At 39.8% G+C, this 23,297-nt stretch overlaps 1 protein-coding gene across 2 annotated transcripts in view; it reads left to right on the forward strand.

Annotated features, from left to right (window-relative positions):
• TMC7 (transmembrane channel like 7) overlaps positions 1–23,067 on the forward strand; it is a 149,322-nt gene extending 126,255 nt beyond the window's left edge. Inside the window, exons 15-17 of one of the 2 annotated variants that reach the window (XR_012235021.1) lie at positions 4,755–4,833; positions 18,720–20,602; positions 20,775–23,067. Coding sequence is in view for 1 of the 2 variants with exons in the window: in XM_073591109.1 (XP_073447210.1) it covers positions 4,755–4,833; positions 18,720–18,782 (142 nt within the window). In the remaining variant the exon portion in view is untranslated. Of the gene's footprint in view, positions 1–4,754; positions 4,834–18,719 lie in introns of both variants that reach the window. The other variant, XM_073591109.1, reaches the window with a different exon arrangement.
• The last annotated feature ends 230 nt before the right edge of the window (positions 23,068–23,297 follow it).

Genomic DNA, 23,297 nt, shown 5'->3' on the forward strand with positions numbered 1-23,297 from the left:
GGCCACCCACGTAGTCTGCCCCACTGCCCGCCACAGCTCTGGGGGTAGCCTGCCGGGACCAGTAGTGAAAGCTGCCACTGCGGTGTCCCCGCTGATCTCCTGCACACCGCCACTCCTCCCTCCTGTGTCCTCAAGCGGAATGCTACCAGTCACCGCAGCGGCGTGCCCGCTGTCGGGGCGTCCCTCGTCGGGGACTCGTCCAGCCTCCTTCCCCACACCGCTGCCACTTGACCCCAACCCCGATTCACTTATCCACCACATACAGTATACCTCCTCTTCTAGCATAAGGCGTAGGCTTGGCATTGCTTCGCCAGATGGCCCGATCTCTGGCAAATAACGCACATTCTGCTAGCGGAGCACTCACTAGCCTTGTGTCCAACCTGTTTGCAGAACTGCATTTCTCCATGTCACATTCTGAGCTAATATGTCTGTACAGAATACTTTTTCTACAATATTTAGGCTGCCCCTGGTAATACAGAGCCCCTCTCTCCACCGATTGTGAAGACTGCTAGTGGGCGTCTCGCACCCCCCACAAAGTCCTTTTCCACCTTGAACCGACCAAAGAATCTGTACTTCCCAGTCCAGATCTTGTATATGTTCATTACTAATTCTCCTCCTTTCAATTTCTCACATTAGCTCCCCAAAAAGGCTCTTACATTCCCGGATCTGAAAAAGGACTATACATATGAACTATGATCCTCTTTTCTTCCATGACGATTGGGATCACCTGCAAGCATTTCAACACCTCATCCTCTGTCTTCTTAGCGAGCTCATGCACATTCCAGCACACCTCGGTAGAATTAAATATTTCGTCGTAAATCCCTTGTGCAGGAAAATCTTGCAAACACAACACATCCCTTACCTTTACATTAAAGGCATCCATCACAATGTCAACCACAATCGTCTTCAAGGTAATCCTCTCCTTATACTCTGGCTTCACCAGGAATTTTATGGAATCGCAAAGTCCACGGTTCGCCATCACTTTCCTATGGGGGATCCCCGCAAGGGGAAGCCCACAGAAACTTTGTCAAAGACCAGATAGAGTAAAACACACATATATATATTCATATACCCAAGCCTCTGAGGAGAGGAGAGGGAGGGGGTCTGGTTGCATTAGCATCCGTGTGGGGGTTCCCCTGGGTGATGTAGCTTTTGCTGTTTCCTTCCTCTCCATCCTTGCTCTTTGGTTCTCTTTTTTCCCCTTTTCTATTTCAGCATGTGGGGATGAGGTCCTCTATGCAAGGAGCGTATTGTTAAAATGTGATTTTTATTTTTATTTTTTTTACAGTTGTTAGCTCATTTAGATTGCATTATATTTAAAATCTATATTGGTGGCTCCTGACGAAGAGGATGATAGACTAACACATGCAAACAAATTACCAATGTTGGATTTTTTTCACATTTCACACGTGGCCACTCATTATGTTAGTATGATTGTACAAATGCTATATTTTAACATCAATAAAAGCTTATTGTTTAAAAAAAATAAAATAAAAAAATTTAGAAGAATAGAGGTTTAACCTTAAACTACGTAGAGAGTTCTTTACTGTAAGAGCGACAAGGATGTGGAATTCCCTTCCACAGGCAGTGGTCTCAGCGGGGGAGCATCGATAGATTCAAAAAACTATTAGATAAGCACCTGAACGACTGCAACATACAGGGATATACAATGTAATACTGCCATATAATCACACACAGGTTGGATGGATGGACTTGTGTCTTTTTTCAACCTCGACTACTATGTAACTATGTATTTTATCATTATGTACTTGAAATTGTTGTGCAATAAGAGTTTATACTGATGTATATATTTTTTAAAAAAACATTATGAATTAATAAAATGCTTTCAACAGTAAAATGAATGCTGTGCCTCCAAAAGTCCCATGCCATACCATAGTGTATTTTTGTTGTTCGTATCCAGCATATTACATGAATACAGCATTTTAATCTAACACATCACACATAGAATGACACAATTTAGCACATATACATACCCGCGCATCGGTTTTTAAAGTGCCAATAGAGCCAGATTCAAATCTCATGGAGTCACGGTTGCACAGGAGGAGCTAAATGAGAAACCCTGTACAAATGTCTTTAACCAAAGAATGGGAGGATAGTGGTCTTTGGAATAAGAAAACAAAGGCCAACATTGGTTCCTTGATGGTACTCTGGGTCAAATGTTAATCCAGGTATTGCAGAAAGGTCAGGATTCTCCCCATGGAATTCTTCCTGAGGTGAAAACTTTTTCCTCCTACCAGATGAAGTATGCCTTCCGTGTGCAATGGTAGACTTCCTAACTTTTAACAGCATGGCAGGTACTAATTCAGAGAAGCCTCTGCCTCTCATAACCTGGGCTTCAACAGCCATACCGTGAAGCCGGCAACCGTGAAGCAGTGTGGAACACCACTCCATGGGATAGAAGATCTGGTTGATCTGGAAAAGCCTATGGGTTGTCTGCCAGCAGTTTGGTCAGGTCAGAGATTTGGGGGCCCAGGGTTTGTGGTTGAAATGGGCTCCTGGATTGGGTCTGGCCTTGGAGATTGAAACCTGGGAGTAGTGAAAAAAAATCTTCATGGCCTCACAGGGGGGAGAAATCTTCCCAGCTTGAGGTTTAAGCTTGCTATACACTGATAAGTGTTTTTTCTATTTTTTCTGCCTTTTTATTTTTCAGCCTGCAGGTTGAATGAAAAAAACTGTGCCTATTTTGACAGCTGATTGAATGCAGCTAATTTTTGGTTAAAAAGTGGCTACTTCAATTTTTCAATCAAGGGATGTTGGGTGGAAAGCGGCCAACAGGGCTACCCACTAAGTGAAATATGGTTGGTTCCTCAGGAACTAGCTGACATTTTTATGGCCAGCTTTAGGCTTATCTGCTGTGACAGGTGAGTACTTTTTACCCCCAGTATGAGGGAGTCCAAACCACTTTCAAAGAGACTTTTATCCTCATAAGGCATGTGCAGCAAACACTTTTTTGGTCGGCTATTCTGCCGACCAACATTTCAGCCACAGATTACTCTGCATATTTATGGATATACAGTTACTCATTCAGGAAATAAAACAGATGATATTAGCTAACTCGTCTACACATTGTAGGGCTTTTGACATGATCGCTACAAATAAAGGGTCCGTATGAATAGAACCTGGGTTCTTTAACATGATGCACGTTTGCAGCGGTGTAACACACCTTTCCAGTGCTACAAAAGCACATGCAAAATTATTTTCCTTTAAATCCTATGAGACTTTTCACATTGCTGTGCTACGTTTGCGCTGTGGTTTGAAAAAGTCCTGCATGCTGCATCATTGATCTTTTAAAAAGCGCACTAAAGATGCACCTTAAATTTAAATCAAAAGGTAATGCACCAAGAACGCACCCAGGATTCGTTGTTAGGTGTGTCTTTGGGGTCACTATGCTGGTTGAGGGAGGTAGGGGCAGGCACCTGCCGGCATCCTTAGCAACCACTGAATAGCTGATTGTTGAGAAGCTGGCACATGCTGGCTTCCTTAACAATCAGCAGGGATGTAAACATGGGGGATGCCCCCCCTCCTCACAGCCTCCTTGGTGGTCACCAGTAGCGCCAACTGTAGATCTGATCCAGCCTTCCCCCACCTCCTCCCCTTAGATTCTGGGAGCCGATGCTCCCTGCTGTTCCACCCTGTCTCCTCCCCCTCTGGTGGTAGCATCGCTCCTGCAGAAGAGGAGCTTGAGGATGCTGACTACTAGGGGAGGCATTATCACTGGTTGTTAAGGAGCCAGAACCTGCCGGAGTCCTTAACATCCAATGAATAGCCGGTTGTTAAAGAGCCAGCACCCAACGATATCTTTGACAACAAGGTATTCACGCATATGGTCTGTAATGCAACGCATTTAAAAGGCAGTATGCGGTTTTTTAAAATGCATAGTGATCCAGCCTTCCCCCACCTCCTCCCCTTAGATTCTGCAGTGTGCATTTTAGAAGCACTGCTATGCAAAAACTACTGCGCTGCAGTATGAAAGCAGCCTAACATCACAGCCATGTCAGGATCTGCTAGAGAAAACCGGCATTTGGAAAAGGTTGCCAAACTTTTGCCAACGAGATCCTTAATAAATAAATAAATAAAGCGCTTGAGAAGAAAAATGCTGTCAGAGCCAGCAAAGGTAACCCCAGTACCTGTCAGGGCAAACAGTAACCCTCAGCACAATAACCCCCGCAAGTGTCAAGGCAAGCAATAGCCCCCCCAGCTCTGCACAATAATAACCCCCAGCCTTGGTGTTCAGTAGTTTTACTCACCTGATTACCCACTACCAAGAAGCTCCCTCTTTCTCTACTCCTCAAGCTCTTCCTTTGCTTACACCAGCCCAGGCATAATGGCTATTGACTCTAGGGCTGTCATAGCAATCCTTAGGGGATAGCCCTGAGTCCAAAAAACCTGTTTAGTCTTCAGGAGCTGCCAAATTACTCTGCGGTTGTAACACAGCTAAAGAATTGCCCTGTCTGGAGTGATTGCTATTTGCTAGAGTAAAAGTCAAAGTCGGTGACTGTTGATAAATATATCAATATTGTTGCTGGGCTGGCACTTGCTGCTGATGGGGATGCTAGGGGGTGCTATTAAGACTTTGGAGGATGCTATAGCACAGCTAAGAACTCCCCTGGCAATGCCACTGATTTAAATACACTGAAAAGACTATGCATTATCTTTAAGATACTACTTGCCTTTCCTACACTGCTTGTATTTTATGTGCCATTTAAATTTTACACGATTTTCTCTCTCTGCAGTCTGGTCATGTTCTATTTTGTCGCATTGGCTGGAGCCCACAGGAAGGTGGTCGAGCAGCTGCAAGAACAGCTGGTCATGGTAAAAATTGTACTATACATAAATAATATACTGTAAGCTAAATTTACAAAAACTAAATGTGTTAACATTAACTGTTGGGTGTTTTTTGCTTTTTTTTTTTTTTTTTTTAAAATGAGTTCCTAAAAGGCAATCAGTTTAGTACACTATTGTCATCACACTAAAAATCTAAGCATAGGAAGTGGTGGCCGCTCCATTAGGGGCGCAGGAGCGGCGCCCCTCTAATACATGCGCCCGGACCCTAATCTACATGCAGGGCGCCGGACACATGGATTTCAATGGGTTTTTATTTTTTTAAAAGCACATGACTAGAGCCTGAGGCTTAAAAAAAGGATGGGCTCGGGGCGCAGAGCACTGGTGAGCAGTGGGGGATTTGACTGACGGACCGATTTATTTATTTTTTACTGCACCACCCCCCCCAAAAAATGGTGCACCTGCCGCCACTGAGCATAGGTTTACATTGATAAGCTTAGAAAGCTGAGATATGCTGACATTTGCTTTTTGTAATTGTTCTTTGTATTAAAGTGACTCACACCACATCAGAGTTCCTCAGTTAAATGCAGCTATCATTATACAGCTGGTAAAATAAGTATTGAACACGTCACCATTTTTCTAGGTAAATGTATTTCTAAAGGTGCTGTTGACATAACATTTTCAACCCTATGTTGGTAACAACCCATGCAATCCACACATACAAAGAAACCAAAACAAATAAGTTTAGAATTTCAGTTATGTGTAATAAAATGCAATGACACAGGGAAAAGTATTAAACACGTGAACTTATTTAATACTTCGTACAAAATCCTTTGTTGGTAATGACAGCTTTAAGATGCCTCGTGTATGAAGAAACTAGTCGCATGCATTGCTCAGGTGTGATTTTGGCCCATTCTTCCACACAAGCAGTCTTCAAATCTTGAAGGTTCCGTGGGCCTCTTCTATGAACTCTGATCTTTAGTTCTTATTATAGATTTTCTATTGGATGCAAGTCATGTGATTGGTTGAGCCATTCTAGCAGCTTTATTTTCTTTTCTTAAAACCAGTTGAGGTTTCCTTGGCTTTGTGTTTTGGGATGACTGTCTTGCTGAAATGTCCATCCTTGTTTCCTTTTCATCACCTGGTAGATGGCAGCAGATTTTTATCAAGAATGTCTTGGTACATTTTTCCATTCATCCTTCCTTCAATGATATGAAGTTTGCCAGTACTGTATGCTGAAAAACAGCCCCACACCGTGATGTTCCCACCTCCAAACTTCACTGCTGGTATGGCGTTTTTGTGATGTGCAAGTGCCATTTGACCGCCAAACATGGTGTGTATTATGGCATCCAAAAAGTTCAATGTTGTGCTCATCTGAGCAGACTATATTCTCCCAGTATTTCACAGGCTTGTCTAAATGTTGTGCAGAAAACTTTAAACTAGCTCCAACATGCTTTTTCTTCAGCAATGGAGTCTTGTGTGGTGAGCGTGCATACAGGCCATGGCAGTTGAGTGCATTACTTATTGTTTTATTTGAAACAGTTGTACCTGCTAATGACAGGTCTTTCTGAAACTCTCCAAAGGTGGTCCTTGGCTCCTTGACAACTTTTCTGATAACCAATGCCATCAGTATGTTTTTCAACAATAAGGTTGCAAAAGTCTTGAGAGAGCACATTGCTTTTACCCATCACAAAATGTTTCTTGTGTGACACCTTGGTAATGAGACACCTTTTTATAGGCCATCAGTTGAGACCGAACTAGCTGATATTAATTTGCACTGACAAGGGGCAGGATTGCTTTCTGATTACTGATTGAATTCAGCTGGTGTCTTGGCTTTCCATGCCTTTGTGCACCTCCCTTTCTTCATTTGTTCAATACTTTTTTCTCTGTGTCATTCCATTTTATTACACATACAATGGGGAAAATAATTATTTTATTCCCTGCAGATTTTGTAAGTTTGCCCACTTACAAAAAAGTGAAGGGTCTATCGTTTAGTTTTTTTTTTTTTAATCATAGGTGTATTTTAAATGATAGACAGAATTTCAACCAAAAATCCAGAAAAAACACATTGTACAAATGGTTATAAATTGAGTTGCAGTTCAGTGATTAAAATAATTATTTCATCCCCAAGCAAAACAAGACTTGGTACTTGGTGGAGAAACCCTTGTTGGCAAGCACAGAGGTAAGATGTTTCTTGTAGTTGGTCACCAGGTCTGCACACATCTCAGGAGGGATTTTGGTCCACTCTTCTTTACAGAATCCGTAAAGTTTCTTGGCTTTTGCTTGGCAACTCGAAGTTTCAGCTCCCTCCATAAATTTTCTATAGGATTAAGGTCTGGAAACTGGCTAGGCCACTCCATGACCTTAATGTGCTTCTTCATGAGCTATGTGCTTCATGTTTTCTTGGTGGTATGTTTTGGGTCATTGTCCTGCTGGAAGACCCATCCATCACTCATCTTCTGGCTGAGGGAAGAAGGTTCTCATCCAAGATTTTACAATACATGGCCACGATTATTAGCCCCTCAATGCGGCCTTTAGCAGAGAAAAAGTATGTTTCCACCTCCGTACTTGACTGTAGGGATGGTGTTCTTAGGGTCATAGTCAGCATTTTTCTTCCTCCAAACACCACGATATGAGTTAATGCCAAATAGCTTTTGGTCTCATCTGACCACAGCACTTTCTCCCACTCCTTCTCTGAATCATTTAGATGTAAATTGGCAAATTTCAGACAGTCCTGTACATGTGCCTTCTTGAGGAGGGGGACCTTGGGGGCGCTGCAGGATTTCAATCCATGGTGGCGTATTGTGTTACCATTTGTTTATTTGCTGACTGTGGTCCCAACTGCCTTGAGATCATTCACAAGCTCCTCCCGTGTAGTTCTGGGATGATCCCTCACTTTTCTCATGATCATTGTTACCCCATGAGGCAATATCTTGCATGGAGCTCCAGACCGAGGGTAATTGTTTTTTTTAGTTTTTCTTTCATTTGCAAATAACAGTTGTCTCCTTCTCACCAAGCTTCTTGCTGATGGTCTTGTAGCCCATTCCAGCCTTGTGCAGGTCTACAATCTTGCCCCTAATGTCCTTTCACAGCTCTTTGGTCTCGCCCATGATGGTGAGGTTTGAATGGAAGAATAATTCTGTGGACAGGTGTCATTTATACACATAACGAGTTGTTGTTAGGAGCACCTTCTTAAATTGACAGGACTAATCTATGTATCACATGAGCACATACTGGAGCCAGAATTGTTGGTTGGTAGGGGATCAAATACTTATTTTACTCATTGAACTGCAACTCCATTTATAACATTTGTATCGTGTGTTTTTTCTGGATTTTTGGTTTATATTTTTGTCTCCATCATTTCAAATACAACTATGATAACAATTGTAGACCCTTCATTTCTTTGTAAGTGGATAAACTTACAAAATCTGCAGCAGCTGAATTTCTGAACGTATTTGTTTTGATTTCTTTATGTATGTATGTATGTAATGCATGGGTTTTTACAGACGTGGTGAAAATTTCATGTCCATTACACCTTTAGAAAAAATATTTACCCAAAAAAATGGTGACATGTTTAATAATTGTTTTAGCCGCTGTATGTATACCCAGTATATGTACAGTATATGCAGTTCTCTGAAATTACACTAACCACTTCCCCTCTAAAGCAGTTTTTTACATTTTTGCACACATGTTAAAATCCCAGCATTTTTTGGCTAGAAAATTACTAAAAACTCCTAGAACGTTACATATTTTCTGAACTCCGAGGCCCCATAGAATAAAAAGATGGTAGCGCAACTGTTTATCAATTTTCAGTAAATACACTAAAATGAATTTTAGTGCATACAAGCACAATGTCATCCCTAGTGCAAGTGTGTTCATCTGTGTTCGCCAGGCAACCGGGTTGCTTTTTCGTTTTTTCTTATTTAAATTATTTTTTTTTTATAAACTTTATTTAGCAAAACATTTTTACAAAATGTTATAATTACATTCTACATATAAAATCCAACCCTTAACAGTGGAATGGAATTATCATTCATTTGTTCAAACTTATGGGTCCCACTTCAATCAATTTCTAATTTATAAAGGAACACTTAACCACCCATTAATAAGGGTTATATCATCTAATCATTCATACCTCACATACGCCCCCCACAAAAAAAAAAAAAACAAACAAAAAAAAACCCTCATTTCCCTTTTCCCTCCCAATTTGCTCATGATGTCAATGAGGCTCTATACTCTCCCCATATCTGCCAAGAGGTTATAATCTGTTTTTTTTAGCCCGGTTTCCAATACCATTCTCTCTTCTAATGAACGCATTTGACCCAGCTCACACTCCCATTCTGCAATAATGGGATAACCTATAGAAGGTTCTATACTACTTTTCAATTTCCTGGCTATAATTGTGCGCGCTGCTGTTAAGAAATGTTTAAGAATACCCTTCTTTATACTTTTTACCGAACCTGGGATCATTGAAAGTACTGTAATAAATATATCAGGCTGTAAGTCAACTCCTGTTACTGCCCTATATACTTCAAAAATCTTTTTCCAAAAAGTCTGGACCCCCGAGCAGAAATACCATATATGTGACATTGTTCCCTTTGCCCCCCGACATCTCCAATAGATGTCTTCGTTATCTGATTTTATCTTCTGCATGTCCATGGGGGATCTATACCATCTTGCTAGAATCTTAAAATTTTCTCTCTTGATGTCTATAGGAGATCGATGGCTTATGTGTTAGCTTGATTGCCTTTACCCATTTTACTTTAGGGATAGCTATCCCCAGTTCTGCCTCCCATTTTTTGACATATGTTAACTCATGTATCGTATTATTTGAAATTTAAGTATCTATAAATCATGGAGAGTGTATGCAATTGTTTTTGTTCTTGTAAAAACAATTTTTCTAAATCTGTAAGTGGTCTATCCAATATCACCTCTTTCGCCAAAGAGAAGATGTACATCTGAAGCTGTCGATACTGCATCCAATTTGTTCTATATTCCATACCCAAAGCCTCTATCGGAAGAAGTCTATTCCCTTCCATTGTCTCTACTATCCTAGTGTCCTCATTTCTTTGCCATTTAAGATAATTCCTAACATCCCATGCTGGAGGGAATTCAGGATTATCAAATAAGGGGTCATTGGACCTCTATAAGTAGACCCTGTTCCCTTTTTCAATAATCCGTCCCACACTTTCAGTGTCGAGGCGACCAAGAAGGGTAACTCTCCTTCAGGAGTTCGCTTTTCCTTTACTATCCATGGTAATGCTTTCAATTTAGTAGCTGCAACTTCTTCCTCCAACCTCACCCATTGCTTACCATCAGTATTATGAAACCAATCCACAATCCTGGTAATAAATACAGATTTAAGATAAGCTGATAAATCTGGGAGGGCCAACCCTCCATCCTGTTTTAATTTAATTAATACTTCTCTACTAATTCTGGCGGTTTTACCTGCCCAAATGAAGCTCCCGATGGCTCTCCGTAGTTGAATCAGGATTTTTGTTGAAGGGAAAATTGGGATAGTCTGAAATATATAAAGTATCTTAGGCAAAAAATCAATTTTTATAATACTTATCCTACCCATCCAAGAAAATATTCATTTGTTATATTGTTGAAGTAGTTTTATAATTTTTTTCATTAACGGGAGGTAGTTATATTCCTGGATGTATGTTCCGAGGTATTTAAGCACATTTGCTTGCCATTTAAACGAAAAGTGTTTTTTTTTTTTTTTTTTTTTAAGTAATTCAACAGTATCACTTGATAAAGTGACACTGAGCACTTCTGCCTTATCAAAGTTCACCTTGAAGTTACTCACTTCCCCAAAGCGCTTGAATACCCTAATTAGATTTGGTAGGGTTACCAATGGGTTTGTGATATAAAGTAGCAGATCGTCCGCATAAACTGACATTTTGTATTCGGTGTCACCTATTTTTATTCCTAGTATATCCCTGTTATTCCGAATAGCTATTGCTAAATGCTCCCTAACGAATAAGTATAGCAAAGGGGACAACGGACATCCCTGTCGGGTACCGTTCGCTATGGTGATTGTGTCAGATACATCCCCATTCGTTCGTATTTTAGCAGTTGGCTTATGATATAACACCATTATTTTTTTCTAGAAGCATCGGGCCCAACCCCCATGGTCTTAAAGTCTCCCGGAGAAAACACCATCCCACCCTATCAAACGCCTTCTCGGCATCTATTGCCAGGAGGCAGGATGGGATGGCGTGTCTCCGGGCATACTCCACCAGTGTCAGTCTTTAAGGTGTTATCTCTTGCCTCACGTCCTTTTATAAATCCCACTTGATCTAAGTGTAGGTATTATTGGGGTAATTCTATTTGCAATAATTTTAGAATATATTCTAAGGTCAATAATTGTTAATGAGATAGGTCGATAATTACCACATAAAGTATGGTCCTTTTCGGGTTTAGGTATCAATGAGATAAAAACCTGCATACCCTGAGAAACAAAAGGCTGCAAAACAGATACGGAGTTAAATGTCCGCTTCATAATAGGGACCAATAAATCCTTAAAAGTTTTATAGAATCGCGGGGTAAAGCCATCGGGTCCAGGGCTTTTACCTGGCACCAGTGAATCTATTACACTCTGTATTTCCATCTCAGAGAACTCCTGTTCTACCTGTTCTATTTCTGTTTCCGATAAAGTTGATAAGGCCGTATCTTTTATATATTGATATATTCTCTGCTGGAATTTCTCCGGGTCCTGCTCTGCTAGTTGATTTGGAATATTATATAGTCTAGCATAAAAAGTATGGAATGCATTCAGGATCCCCTTTGGGTCGTACGTTATGTCGCCTGTTTCTGATTTAATCTTTACGATGGATGATGTATTGACCCGTTGGCGTAGTGCCCTAGCTAATAATTTGCCAGGTTTATTGCCCTGTTGGATAATACAGCGTCCGGTTTTTATCTCTAACCCTCAGTGCTTGTTCATTTAACAAGGTTCGCAACTCCGCTCTCTTTTCTATTAGTTTCTCACATTTTACCGATAATCCCTTATGCAGTGACTCCAATCTCGAAAATTTCCTTAAGGAGTTCAGCTGTTCTGCTCTCTTTAACCTTTTTTAATCTAGCTCCGTGTTTTATAAATAGACCCCGCACTACACATTTCAAGGCCTCCCACTGAATAGGTAAAAAAATTACTTCTTTAATCTCGCCTACACAGGCCTCATCAAATAATAGGTTATCATTTAAATTCCAAAAACCACTATTCCTATTCCCTTTGGATTCTGCTATCACCAAAAATATAGGCATGTGATCAGACCAAATCGCACTGCCTATATCCGAGGTAGAGGTCGCCGTCGTTGCCAATTGATTCGTCAAAAAGTAATCAAGTCTATGATAAGTATTATGAACTTTTGAGTGGAACGTATATTCCCGTTCCAGTGGATGAAAAGCCCACCATATATCGACCAACTGATGCTTCTCCGTCATATCCTTAAATTTCTTTTTATCCCTACTCTTCTGCGACCTTAAAGGTGTGGTAGTATCCATATCCTGATCAAAAACAAAATTAAAATCACCACCTATTATTGTTACCCCTTCTGCTCTCTCCATTAGATCGATCAACAGGTGTGTTGCTATTTTAATTTGTTCATAGTTAGGAAGATAGATGTTAATAAGAGTGTATTTTTTACCATATATAACAAGTTTTACTAATAATGCTCTCCCGTCTCTATTCCTCCAACTTTCCACTACCTGATGAGGAATTGATTTATGTATTGCTATGGAGACTCCCCTAGATTTTGAGCATGAAAAGGAGTCATGATACCAGGTTGTATAGAATCTATTCTGTAAATTAGGTATGTGGTCAGTTCGAAAATGTGTCTCCTGAAATAAGGCAATACCCACTTTTTTCTTATGGAGAGAGTGTAGAATTTGTGATCTTTTAATTGCAGAGTTTAGACCTCTAACGTTATACGAGCAAAGTTTTATTGTCCCCATGAGGGAAAGAGAAAGGAAAAAAAAAAAAACCCACTCAACAGTCACACCCACCACACCCAACAATTCTCTCTCTACCTACTCGATTTCCTTAGAATCAATCTTACTTAGTAAGTTCCCTAATCAGGGAGATAAGGGGGTTTACCCTAGAAAGACGTGTCCCACCCAGTCATATTATTCTATTAAAAACCTTTTATTCCCAACTAACCCCAAAAAGAAAAATTGAGCAAACTGGAAGGAGAAGAGGGGAGGGGGAAGGACACCAGGGGGAGGAACACAGAGAAGAGGAGAAGATGCAAGGAAAAAAAAAACCCTACCAGCCCACCCTCCCCCCCAGCATTGCCCAACATGGCCAGTGAAATGACATTATCCCCCAAAATATAATGCATACAACCTCTAATGCTGTCTAAGACAATTAACAGTTCAAATGTGATATCTTGTTTACCTATACAATTTTATATACTTTGTGTAATTAACCCCATTATACTTTTCCTTCATTAGACAATAGACAACCAATCCGTTCACAAACAATTATGAGGAGAAAAAAAAAAAAGTAATTTTTTCCCCACCTTAACTCCACCTGACCCAGTCAACCTATAGGCCAAGCATTATCAGCAACAATACGCATGTGAATTCCCCGGCATGGCAATTATAATAACAATATCTCCTATATAGTGTAATACATACAACAACTAGTGCTTACAAAACAAACAAACAATATATGATATGAAAACCTATTCCCCATTTGAGATTTAAAAAATTATATAATTAACCTCCTAGTACCTTTATCACAGTGAACAACGTAAACTATTATGAAGTTGGAGAAGGAAAAAAAAAATAATTTTTTTTTTTCCTTCTCTTTTATCAATGTCCTCACGATCTATTTTCCATTATAGAACATCCGCATTTTACATAAATATTATAACCTCATGATAAAATTTAATTTTCCTCATAAACCATCTAATTTTTTCTTAAGTGTTACCAATAACAATGTTTATACTCAATTGCGAGAGAAAAAAAAACAAAAGAAAAAAACCTTGTTTTAAACATGAATCTCTCTCATCCCCCTCACCAAGCCTCCCCCCTCCCAACCTCGCCCAACCATCAGTCTATCCCCTGTATTGACCTCCCGAGTTGTCATAATATATTTGAGACCATGCAGGCAAATCAACCAAAGGGAGTTGAAGATTTATCAAAAAATTGGGAAGGTCCCCCATGTCCCGGAAAAAAATATTATGTCCATTTCGATGAACCTTAATTTGAAAAGGAAATCCCCATCTATAAGATATCTCTTTCTGTTGCAGAATATCCAGTAAAGGTTTTACTGCCTTCCTCTTCATCATTGTATATCTAGACAGGTCCTGTAGAAGCATAAGCTGGGCACCCTCATATTCTATGGTATGTTGTATCCGGGCCGTTGCCATAATGCTATCTTTAACAAAAAAGAAGTGGATTCTGCATATAACGTCTCTTGGAATTCTTGTATCTCTGTCTCTGGGGCCCATTACCCTGTGTGCTCTGTCAATCTCAAGATCTGCTGTCAATCTCAAGATCTGCTGTCTTTGGCCGTTTTAATAAATCATTAAATATGCCTTGAAGGGCCACTTTCAGGCCACCCATTCCCACTGATTCTGGCAGGCCTCCTATTCTTATATTATTATGCCTACTTCTATTCTCCAAATCATCAGAAACATTGATTAAATGCTTTAACTGTTGATCAACTTCATTATTCTTTTCCTCCAGCAGTATTATCTTATGATCGATAATGTCCAGTCTAGAATCTGTGGCTACTATCTTGTTTTGCACATCCACTAAAGAAGACCTCATTGTCTGCATTTCTTCCTTATATGAGGCTTCCAGTCTATAGACATATTTATCCATATCTTCCCTAGTTGGTAAGGACTTTATGTATGCCTGCATATCCCAAGTAAGATTTTGTTCCAATCTCTCATGGTCCATCGTAACTAGTGGTGTATAGGCCTCTGATCTGACGTTGGATCTAAGCTCTGTATTCCTAGCAGGAGACTCAGTATTCATTTCAGCTATTATAGAGCCTTCTAGTTGATCCTGAGACTGGGACTGCGGGAAAAAGCCCTTGATGTCTGTTTTAGGAGTAGATGGAGGTTTCGGGGGGATTTTAGTTGTCCCTCCGTTGGATCCTCTTTTAGCTTTCTGGGAATGTGCACTTTTAGGAGGCATATTATTATCAGATCTCAATAAAGTAGAGAGTATTGCAGAAATCACACACCCTCAATACTTTAGCACCCTTGTGCCTTTAGATAATAACTTTATTATTTCCGCTTATTGATACCGTATTTAGTTTACCACACATCAACGAGGGGATCTCGTGACAACAGCTCCATAATATGGCACAGCTCCAGGACTTTCAGACTTCAAGTTATCTCTTCCTTAAGAGTTAATAATTCCTGGCTCCCCTATAATTACACTAGGACTAGATACAGGTCTCTCCAGCCTCACTTTAGGCTTTCTGCCTGCACCAAGGTCCAAGTCATCTCCTAGTATTAAAGTAGGTTCTCTGTATCCTTTCCAGCTCTAAATACCGAATGTTCAATAAACAGTAATGCTCGCCTGATTCAACTGCATTATACACCAGCTCTCCTTATGCGTTCACAATCACCATCAAAAGATTAAGCCTTACCCACAGACTGGATCAGCCTCCGATTTCACAGTGGACAGCGGGGACTCGAATCGGCTTGTCTGTTATCTGCGATAGGGTATGGTCAGTTTGGGAGGACTCGTGTATCCTCGACCGTCTCCGCTCTGCTCGTACGTTCTTAGTCCAAGAGGGAGAACCTTCACTGAGCCTCCTTGGCAAAAGGACGGGTATGTCCACAACTCCGCCAAGAGCAGGAGGGCTTAGAGGAGATTCCGTTCACTCATCGCTGATCACACCTTCCCCGTGGATGTACCCCAGTCAACGGGACTGCGGCAGGCAGGCTTCACTAAGCTGCACCTCCGTTCCTTCGCTATCAGCCGGAATGGTCGTCGGATCCAGCCGGTGGCTCTCTCCTTTCCAAGCGTATACCCTCAGCAGGGATACTTATCCGACCCAGCAGGTAAATCAGGTCGCCTCCAAGCCTATTGTGGTTTGCTGCAAGGAGAGAGGACTGGGAGGAGTCCATAATCATCTGGGAGTTAACACAGCTGATGCCTAGGTGAGCAAGAGCAATCTCACGTCCATCTCGTTCAGCCCCCAACCCCCTGTCACCTCCCATTTTTTTCTTATTTAAATTATTTTAACACTTTAAGTGAATAAATAAAGATGACCGGAAGCGATCGTGAGCTTTCTGTTAGCTGCTGGGAGCATGCAGGGCGCGCGCTCATAGCACAGCTGTGTCTGAAAATTTGTACGCAAATATGCGCCCTCTCATCACCAAGGCCCTCCCATCGAGAGACCGCATATTTGCATACTGTTGGTGCCTAGGGGTTAATGTTGTGAGTGCAGCTTGTCTGCTGGTCATCGGTTTCTATAACTTCCTGGATTCACTTCATGCTTGCAGCTCCTCCTCTGCTGTTTACTTTTAATGTCTAAGGGCTTTATATTATATCCCATGGTACCTTGCTGCCTGAAAGCAGTGATATATGTATGGACTCCGCCTCCTGAAATTCCTCCTCTCAGCACCTAATATAAATTTGTGGAATTGTTCACAAAGTGAGTTTACAAACCTCAAGATTGTTCAGGTGAATAGGAGTAGCCTTGAAATAATTGAAACACAATGTGGAAATTAATGTAATGATTGTACATTTTGACCATAGGTATGCTTTCACAAAAGACACATAGATATACAGTAATATTCCGATTTATCAGGATTAGTTTTGAGTTCAAAAATATTCCCAAACTCTTTCAGAAAAGTCCCTGAAAGAGTTTGGGAACATTTCTGAACTCCGAGTTAAACCTACTCTTTTTATCATGGATGGGTAGAATTGCTACAATAAAAATGACCTTACTGCCAGGAGTGTTATACTACTTCCAAATCTCACTTGCCAACATCCCCTCCCCTGTCCTAAAAAAATTTCAATCTAGCATTATTAAATATATCTGGGGTTCTTGGGGGTGTAGGTTTGCCCAACAGACAGTCTCACATCAGTGGGCGGATTGGGAGTCCCAAACCATTTGAAATACTACAGAACAGCACACTTGACTCAACTGATCCAAATAATTTCACCCACTGATAAACCGGACTGGGTAAACATTGAATACCTTGCAGGCACACGTCACGCAATAAACATCCTCATTCAGCCATCATTGGAACAATGAAACTACCATAGGGGATCTTATGTCTCACACCCTTATGCCCCATGCACACGATCAGAAATTCTGCCAGCAAAAGTCAGATGTGAGCTTTTGGTCAAATTCTGACCGTGTGTATGCTCCATCGGACTTTTGCTGGCAGAATTCCAGCCAGCAAAAGATTGGGAGCAAGTTCTCTATTTTCCGGTCAGAAAAAGTTCCTATCCGAAAATGTGTTTGCCTGTATGCAATTCAGACATGCAAAAAATCACGCATGCTCGGAAACAATTCGACGCATGCTTGGAAGCATTGAACTTAATTTTCTCGGCTTGTCGTAGTGTTGTACGTCACCGCGTTCTTGACGGTCGAAAGTTCAGAGAACTTTTGTGTGACCGTGTGTATGCAAGGCAAGCTTGAGCGGAATTCCGTCAGAAAAAACATCCAAGTTTTTTCTGACGGAATTTCTGATTGTGTGTATGGGGCATTATTCACTTCCCCTATTGGACAATATTGTCTACTCTCAATCTGTGCATACCCCAGCAGCTCCACTTTTTACCAATCTTGTATTCACCACAGGTCTCCACTTCTAACAACACAAATGGTGCCTAGACAACGGACTGTACCATATTGGGGGGCACATTCTTGGCCATAGAAGAATTGAAAACCCAAAATACTTCTCGCAAACACTTGAGATACCCTCCTCAGAAACATTCTGCATGCACCAAATCTTACACTTCTTGAATTTATTAAATACACTTTTGACATTACAGTGAGATCTGTTTTTGAAAATAGATGCACACAAGACACAGGGACATAGTGGTGGCATGTCGGTGTTATACCAGATGTTTTTCACCTTTTCAACTAAATTACCTCATCATTAGGCATGGGATGCGGATTTAAAATTGGAGATCAATGAGACAAACTAGACCTCTTGGACTACTAGAATACACAATAACGTGTTAAATTTGACCTATTTGAAACTAACTATAAAGTATTCTACAGCCTCTAATCATGCCTCTCTCATCTTGTATCTCTTGTTCTCTATATAGCTCTAAATGATACATGACTAATGTCCTGTTGTTATTGCTAATATAAGTACTTAGGGTGGGGCTCCGAGTATCTAGTGAGGTTAATTTGCTCTTCCTCCACTGCACTGGGCCAATGGACTTGGAACCTACTCTCTGACTCTGAGATTGACTCAATACTGCAATACTATCAGACTTTACTTTATATGCTTTCATTTTTACCTTTTCATCACTGGTCTTGAAATGGAAAAAAAAAAACTTGATTACTTCACTCACCAAAAATTCATACAAAGAAACCGCTTCTGACATAATATATGCTGGACATTTTTAGACCAGTTTAGGTAAAAATAAATTTTCACAGAGATCTGCATTGGTTTATATAGCCATTTCGGTTTTAAGGACTTTTGTAAAGTAGAATTCCAATTGAAACATATTTTTTTTTTTCGTTATAGAAAAAATGGGGAATGGTCAAAACCCATGTTAGGTTTTGTCTGCGCACCCTGTGATCCATTAATGTTCTCTGTTCAATGACAGAACAAAATGTTTTGGCTGGAATTTCATTTCAATATAGTATTAGTTGTTTTTTTTTGTATTCTAAGAAATAAGTCTACAGATCACTGAAAGTTACTAATTTACAGTTTATCTAATTTAGTATTTTTTAATGTTTTTGTTTCCTGTAGGAGAGCAGAGACAAGATGTTTCTGATCAGACGTCTGACTGAAGCACACAGCATTTACATTTGACAGCTTTGTTGTAGAAACTAAATGTTACATTGATCCTTTTAACTAATTTATTACTGTGACATATACTCAAGAGAATAGTTTGCTTGTACATTCACTTGTATTATTAAAGGAAGTTTCCATTTGTGACAGGGTGCATTTACATCTTCACTGATTAAACAAAAGCCTGCAAAATAACAGTGTTGGAAAGCGAAGGCTTTCCTTTACTGCCAAATGGCTCAGCTTTTCTTGAAAGAGTTGGACAATGGCTAAATGCATTCAGTGAATGGCAGTCCACTGGTATAGTGCTGAAACCGTGGGGATTTAAGATGAAAGACCATTATGTAAAATCTAAGTAGTGGCCATCTGTAAATTTTATTTTTTCCTATGTCTAGAGAAATATGCAAACTGCCATTGCAGTTTTCTGAAAATGCAGATTACCTTACTGGTATGCCAACTCATTGGCTTCAATATTTTTCACTCAGTATAAATAAATATGCAGATTAGGAAACTCAGATTGAAGCTATTTGTGTTTACATAGTTGTTTTAGGTTATCGATTCAAAGTTCCAAAGCCAAGAAGCATGACAGCTAAGCAGCTTGCATTTTCAGAAGCAGAGATCAGCAATGGCAGCATCCATGCATTGCTGGCCACAGGTTTCCTTTAACTTATACTGCACTAATAAAGCCAGGAACACCAATGCTGGTCATACACATGAACAATTTGTTGCCAATTTGAAGAATTTTCAACCAGTACCCATTAGCTAAACAAATTAGTGGGTCAAGGCAACCTAAAAATATCCCTTTTATATAAAGTTGGTGGTTGCATGTAATGTAATGGTAAGTCATTTTGTACATGAAATGACTACAAAATTGCCCCGTGTATGAACCATGTAAGGTAGAAAGAGAGTTGTGTTGGCTATTGGGACATTGTCATCGGATAGTGTGGCAGGGCTTAGCTCAGTTGTAGAAGATGAGCCCCTAGTGGAATCCTTTAGTTGCACAGAACAGGGGTTCTGCTTGAATTAAGGTAATAGTATTGTTCAGCATGATTTTAAGTGTTCACTTAAAAAAAAATAATCTTTTTTTCCCTTCACTAATGTAGCTGCAATATACCAGACTCTGCTTCATGCAAAGCTGTGGTGTAAAGCCACCCTTTTCTTGAGTCTATGTAGACTTCACTGCTCAGCATAAAACGGGGCAAGATATGTCACCATGGTGTCAAGGTGACCAGAGTAATCTGTCATGGGTGGATTTGGTAGTATTCCAAACAAAGGAACACAAACTGCAAGTATACCCATCCAAATGGTTAATGAGGTTTACATAAGCAGTTTATGTAGAGAATTGTATTTTTCATTATTTTAATGCTGACTAGAAAAGAAATGGTTACAGGTTTACATATTTTATTTTTTTAAATTGTAAATACTGCTGTCAACTTACATAAATGTTTAGTCTACAAGAGTGGTATATGTAGTATATCTGTGGCAAGGGTGCTTTTTCTTTTAAAATAAATTCTGTTAAACATTTCATAAAGGTTTGTTTATCAAAGCTAACCTTACATTTCAAATTTCTAGTGCAACATACTAGTTATGTATTGGGCCTTTTAAACACCACAATCCTGAAGCATAATAGGTTAATGAAAGATGAGGCGGTATTACAGTTAGATTCTAGCTGTTGAATTTTAGTGACTGATTGCAGATCTAAAAGTTGTCTTTGTTTGCTAGAATAAACCTTTCTACTTTTTCCTCTACTTCGTTTATGAATTGGCCTTGCTGCCTTTCTTTACCAGTTACTGTATGGCCCTATTTAAGTGTATATAAAGAGGTTATTCTTTACATTTGTAGAGGTAGTTTATAGCATTGGTCATCAACCCTGTCCTCAGGGCCCACTAACAGGCCAGGTTTGCAAGATAACTGAAATACATCACAGGTGATATAATTTGCTGCTCAATGATTGCAGTATTCTAGTCTGCATCTCCCCAAGATAAAACATGGCCTGTTAGTGGGCCCTGAGGACAGGGTTGATGACCACTGGTTTATAGGATAATTATTTTCCCTCCCTCACCTCAGATGCATTGCATACTTAAGTGAATTCAACAAATGCAGCCTTCCGAAATCTTCTTTCCATTCCGTAATCAACCTTCTAGACTTCTGTGGGGTTGTCTCCTAATACAGTAGACACTTGGGATATGGCCCTTTAGAAGTTTATGCAAATTGACTATGTAAGCATTGGCAGTGGAAGGAAGATATTGGCCACAGCATGTAAAGATTGCAGCAGGCTGTGGTATTGGATTCAGGTAAATACATCCTGGCCAATGGAGGGGGAGTTATGTTTGGCCAGGGGGACCAGGAAGGCAGTAAAACTGTACTTTCTGTGAAAACACAATTATCCTTTCAAGCAATTTACTATATGGCATTATTTTCATTAATATACACTGGAGAACTTTTATTTGAATTAAAGTGTTTGTAAACCTATAACTTTTATTTTTTTTTAATAACAAACATGTCGTACTTACCTGCTATGTGCAATGGTTTTGCACAAAGCAGCCCCTATCCTCCTCTTCTTGGGTCCCCCGCCAGTGCTCCTGGCTCCTCCCTGCCAAGTGCCAACCATAACAGACCACTTGCTTTGGAGGTACTCGTGCAGGCTTGCTCCCGAGCTCTGCTCTGTGCATCCATTTACACACACAACGTGGCTTCACCCCTCTCCCTCCTCACTGGTTGTGATTGACTATCTGACCCTATGAGAAGGGAGAAAGTGGAGAGAACGTTTTGCTCTTGTGCACAGCGCTGGATTAATATCGGGCTCAGGTAAGTATGGGGGTGGGGAGCTGCACCCAGAACATTTTTTTACCTTAATGAAGAAAATGCATTAAGGAAAAACACCTTCAGCCTTTAGAACCACTTTAAACTATTGACGGCCAACCAGTCAATTTTAGCACAGCTGATTTCTAAAGGCCTTCATACAGCCCTGCCTTAAGATCGCTGCACACGTGTTACGATTTGATTATACAATCTTCTTTATATCTCTCAACAAGTATACAGTGTGAGGGCCGCCTGACTGGATAGGAATTGATTCAATAGTTTAGGTAATTTTTCATATTACATAGTTTTGGTAGATCTAAATTTGCATGTACAAAGATTGTATAGTCAGATTCAAACATGTATAGTGAGCCTTATAGCTGTCAGTGAGCTGAAGGCAGTAAAACTGGCTATACATGTATAGCCTGCAGGCTGAACAAAAGAAACCTAGCAGATTCTTCTATCCTTGGTAGCAGTGTGGATGGAAATTCCTCATTGGCGGTTGTCAGAATACCCAAACAGTACCTGCATCTGGTTCAATACAGGTGCTGTTCGTCTTAAAAAATTCAGACATGCTTTTTTGAAAAAATCTATGGACTTTTGTTGAACAGAGCGTTCTCGGCAGGATGATTGACTGCTCAAAGTTTGGCTGAGAAAGCAGGAATTGGACAAAATTCACATAGTGTATGGCCAGTTTATATCACTAAACAACCTATCTTAAGTGTAAAGAGTCCCCCTCTTTCCTGATGAGTTGCTTTAAAGAAAAGTTAGCAAATTACATTTATATATGCACTAAAAAAAATTATGGCTTTTTAGATGTAATTTTCAGATGCTTAATGATGACCATTCTTGAGGGGGGAAGTGATAGGGTAACGGCGCCAAATGCTAATACCAATGGATTCTAATGCTGCACCTAAAATTAGTAACAACTAATAACTCTTGAAAGATAATAATAAATGGCGCAATAGACAAAATATTATTAATACACAGTGTTAACCAATTAATTGCCAATAAAGTGCATGGAAGATTAACAAATCTGAAATGTCCATGACATCACAATGTTTGTCATGGACATTTCAGATTTAATAACCTTAATGCACTTTATTAATTGATTAACACTGTGCATTAATAATATTTTGTCTATTGTGCCCTTTATTGTTATCTTTCATAACCATTCTTGAGCCATTATTTATTTTAGGTCAATTTACATATTACAAAGAGTAGTTTTATTTAGTCTGTCTATAGTAACAGGGTCATGTGGATTGTAAATGAATAGCACTTTATTCCATGTACATTACTTTGTTTACATATTAGTAACCTGACATTGGATTAATAGCAGTTACACTATGAGATTGGGAAGGAATAAGCCATTTTAACAATAAACCTGGTATTTTATGTTTTAATGAAATGTTTTACTCTGTCAAAGTTTTGCTTCAAAACTGAGAAAACCATAAATGTAACTATCTGCCAAAGAACATAATAGAATAAAATGTATATTTTAATAATGTCATGGAGTTTGTTTTTCTTTCTGTTGAAATTATTTCGTAGTCTAAAGTGCACTGTGTCCATTGAAAATCTGCAAATGAAAGGACATACTGTTATATGTACAGTTTCTTTTAGGCCTTATTCACATTTCACGATTTGAGATTGTGGGTAGAATCGCTGGGATTTTGCCTGTGATCCCAAATGGTGTGGCAATTGTTGCAAAACGTGCAATGCGTGTTTTGAGTGCCATTATCC

The sequence above is a fragment of the Aquarana catesbeiana genome, linkage group LG06 (assembly GCF_042186555.1).
Source record: "Aquarana catesbeiana isolate 2022-GZ linkage group LG06, ASM4218655v1, whole genome shotgun sequence".
Taxonomy (NCBI): domain Eukaryota; kingdom Metazoa; phylum Chordata; class Amphibia; order Anura; family Ranidae; genus Aquarana; species Aquarana catesbeiana.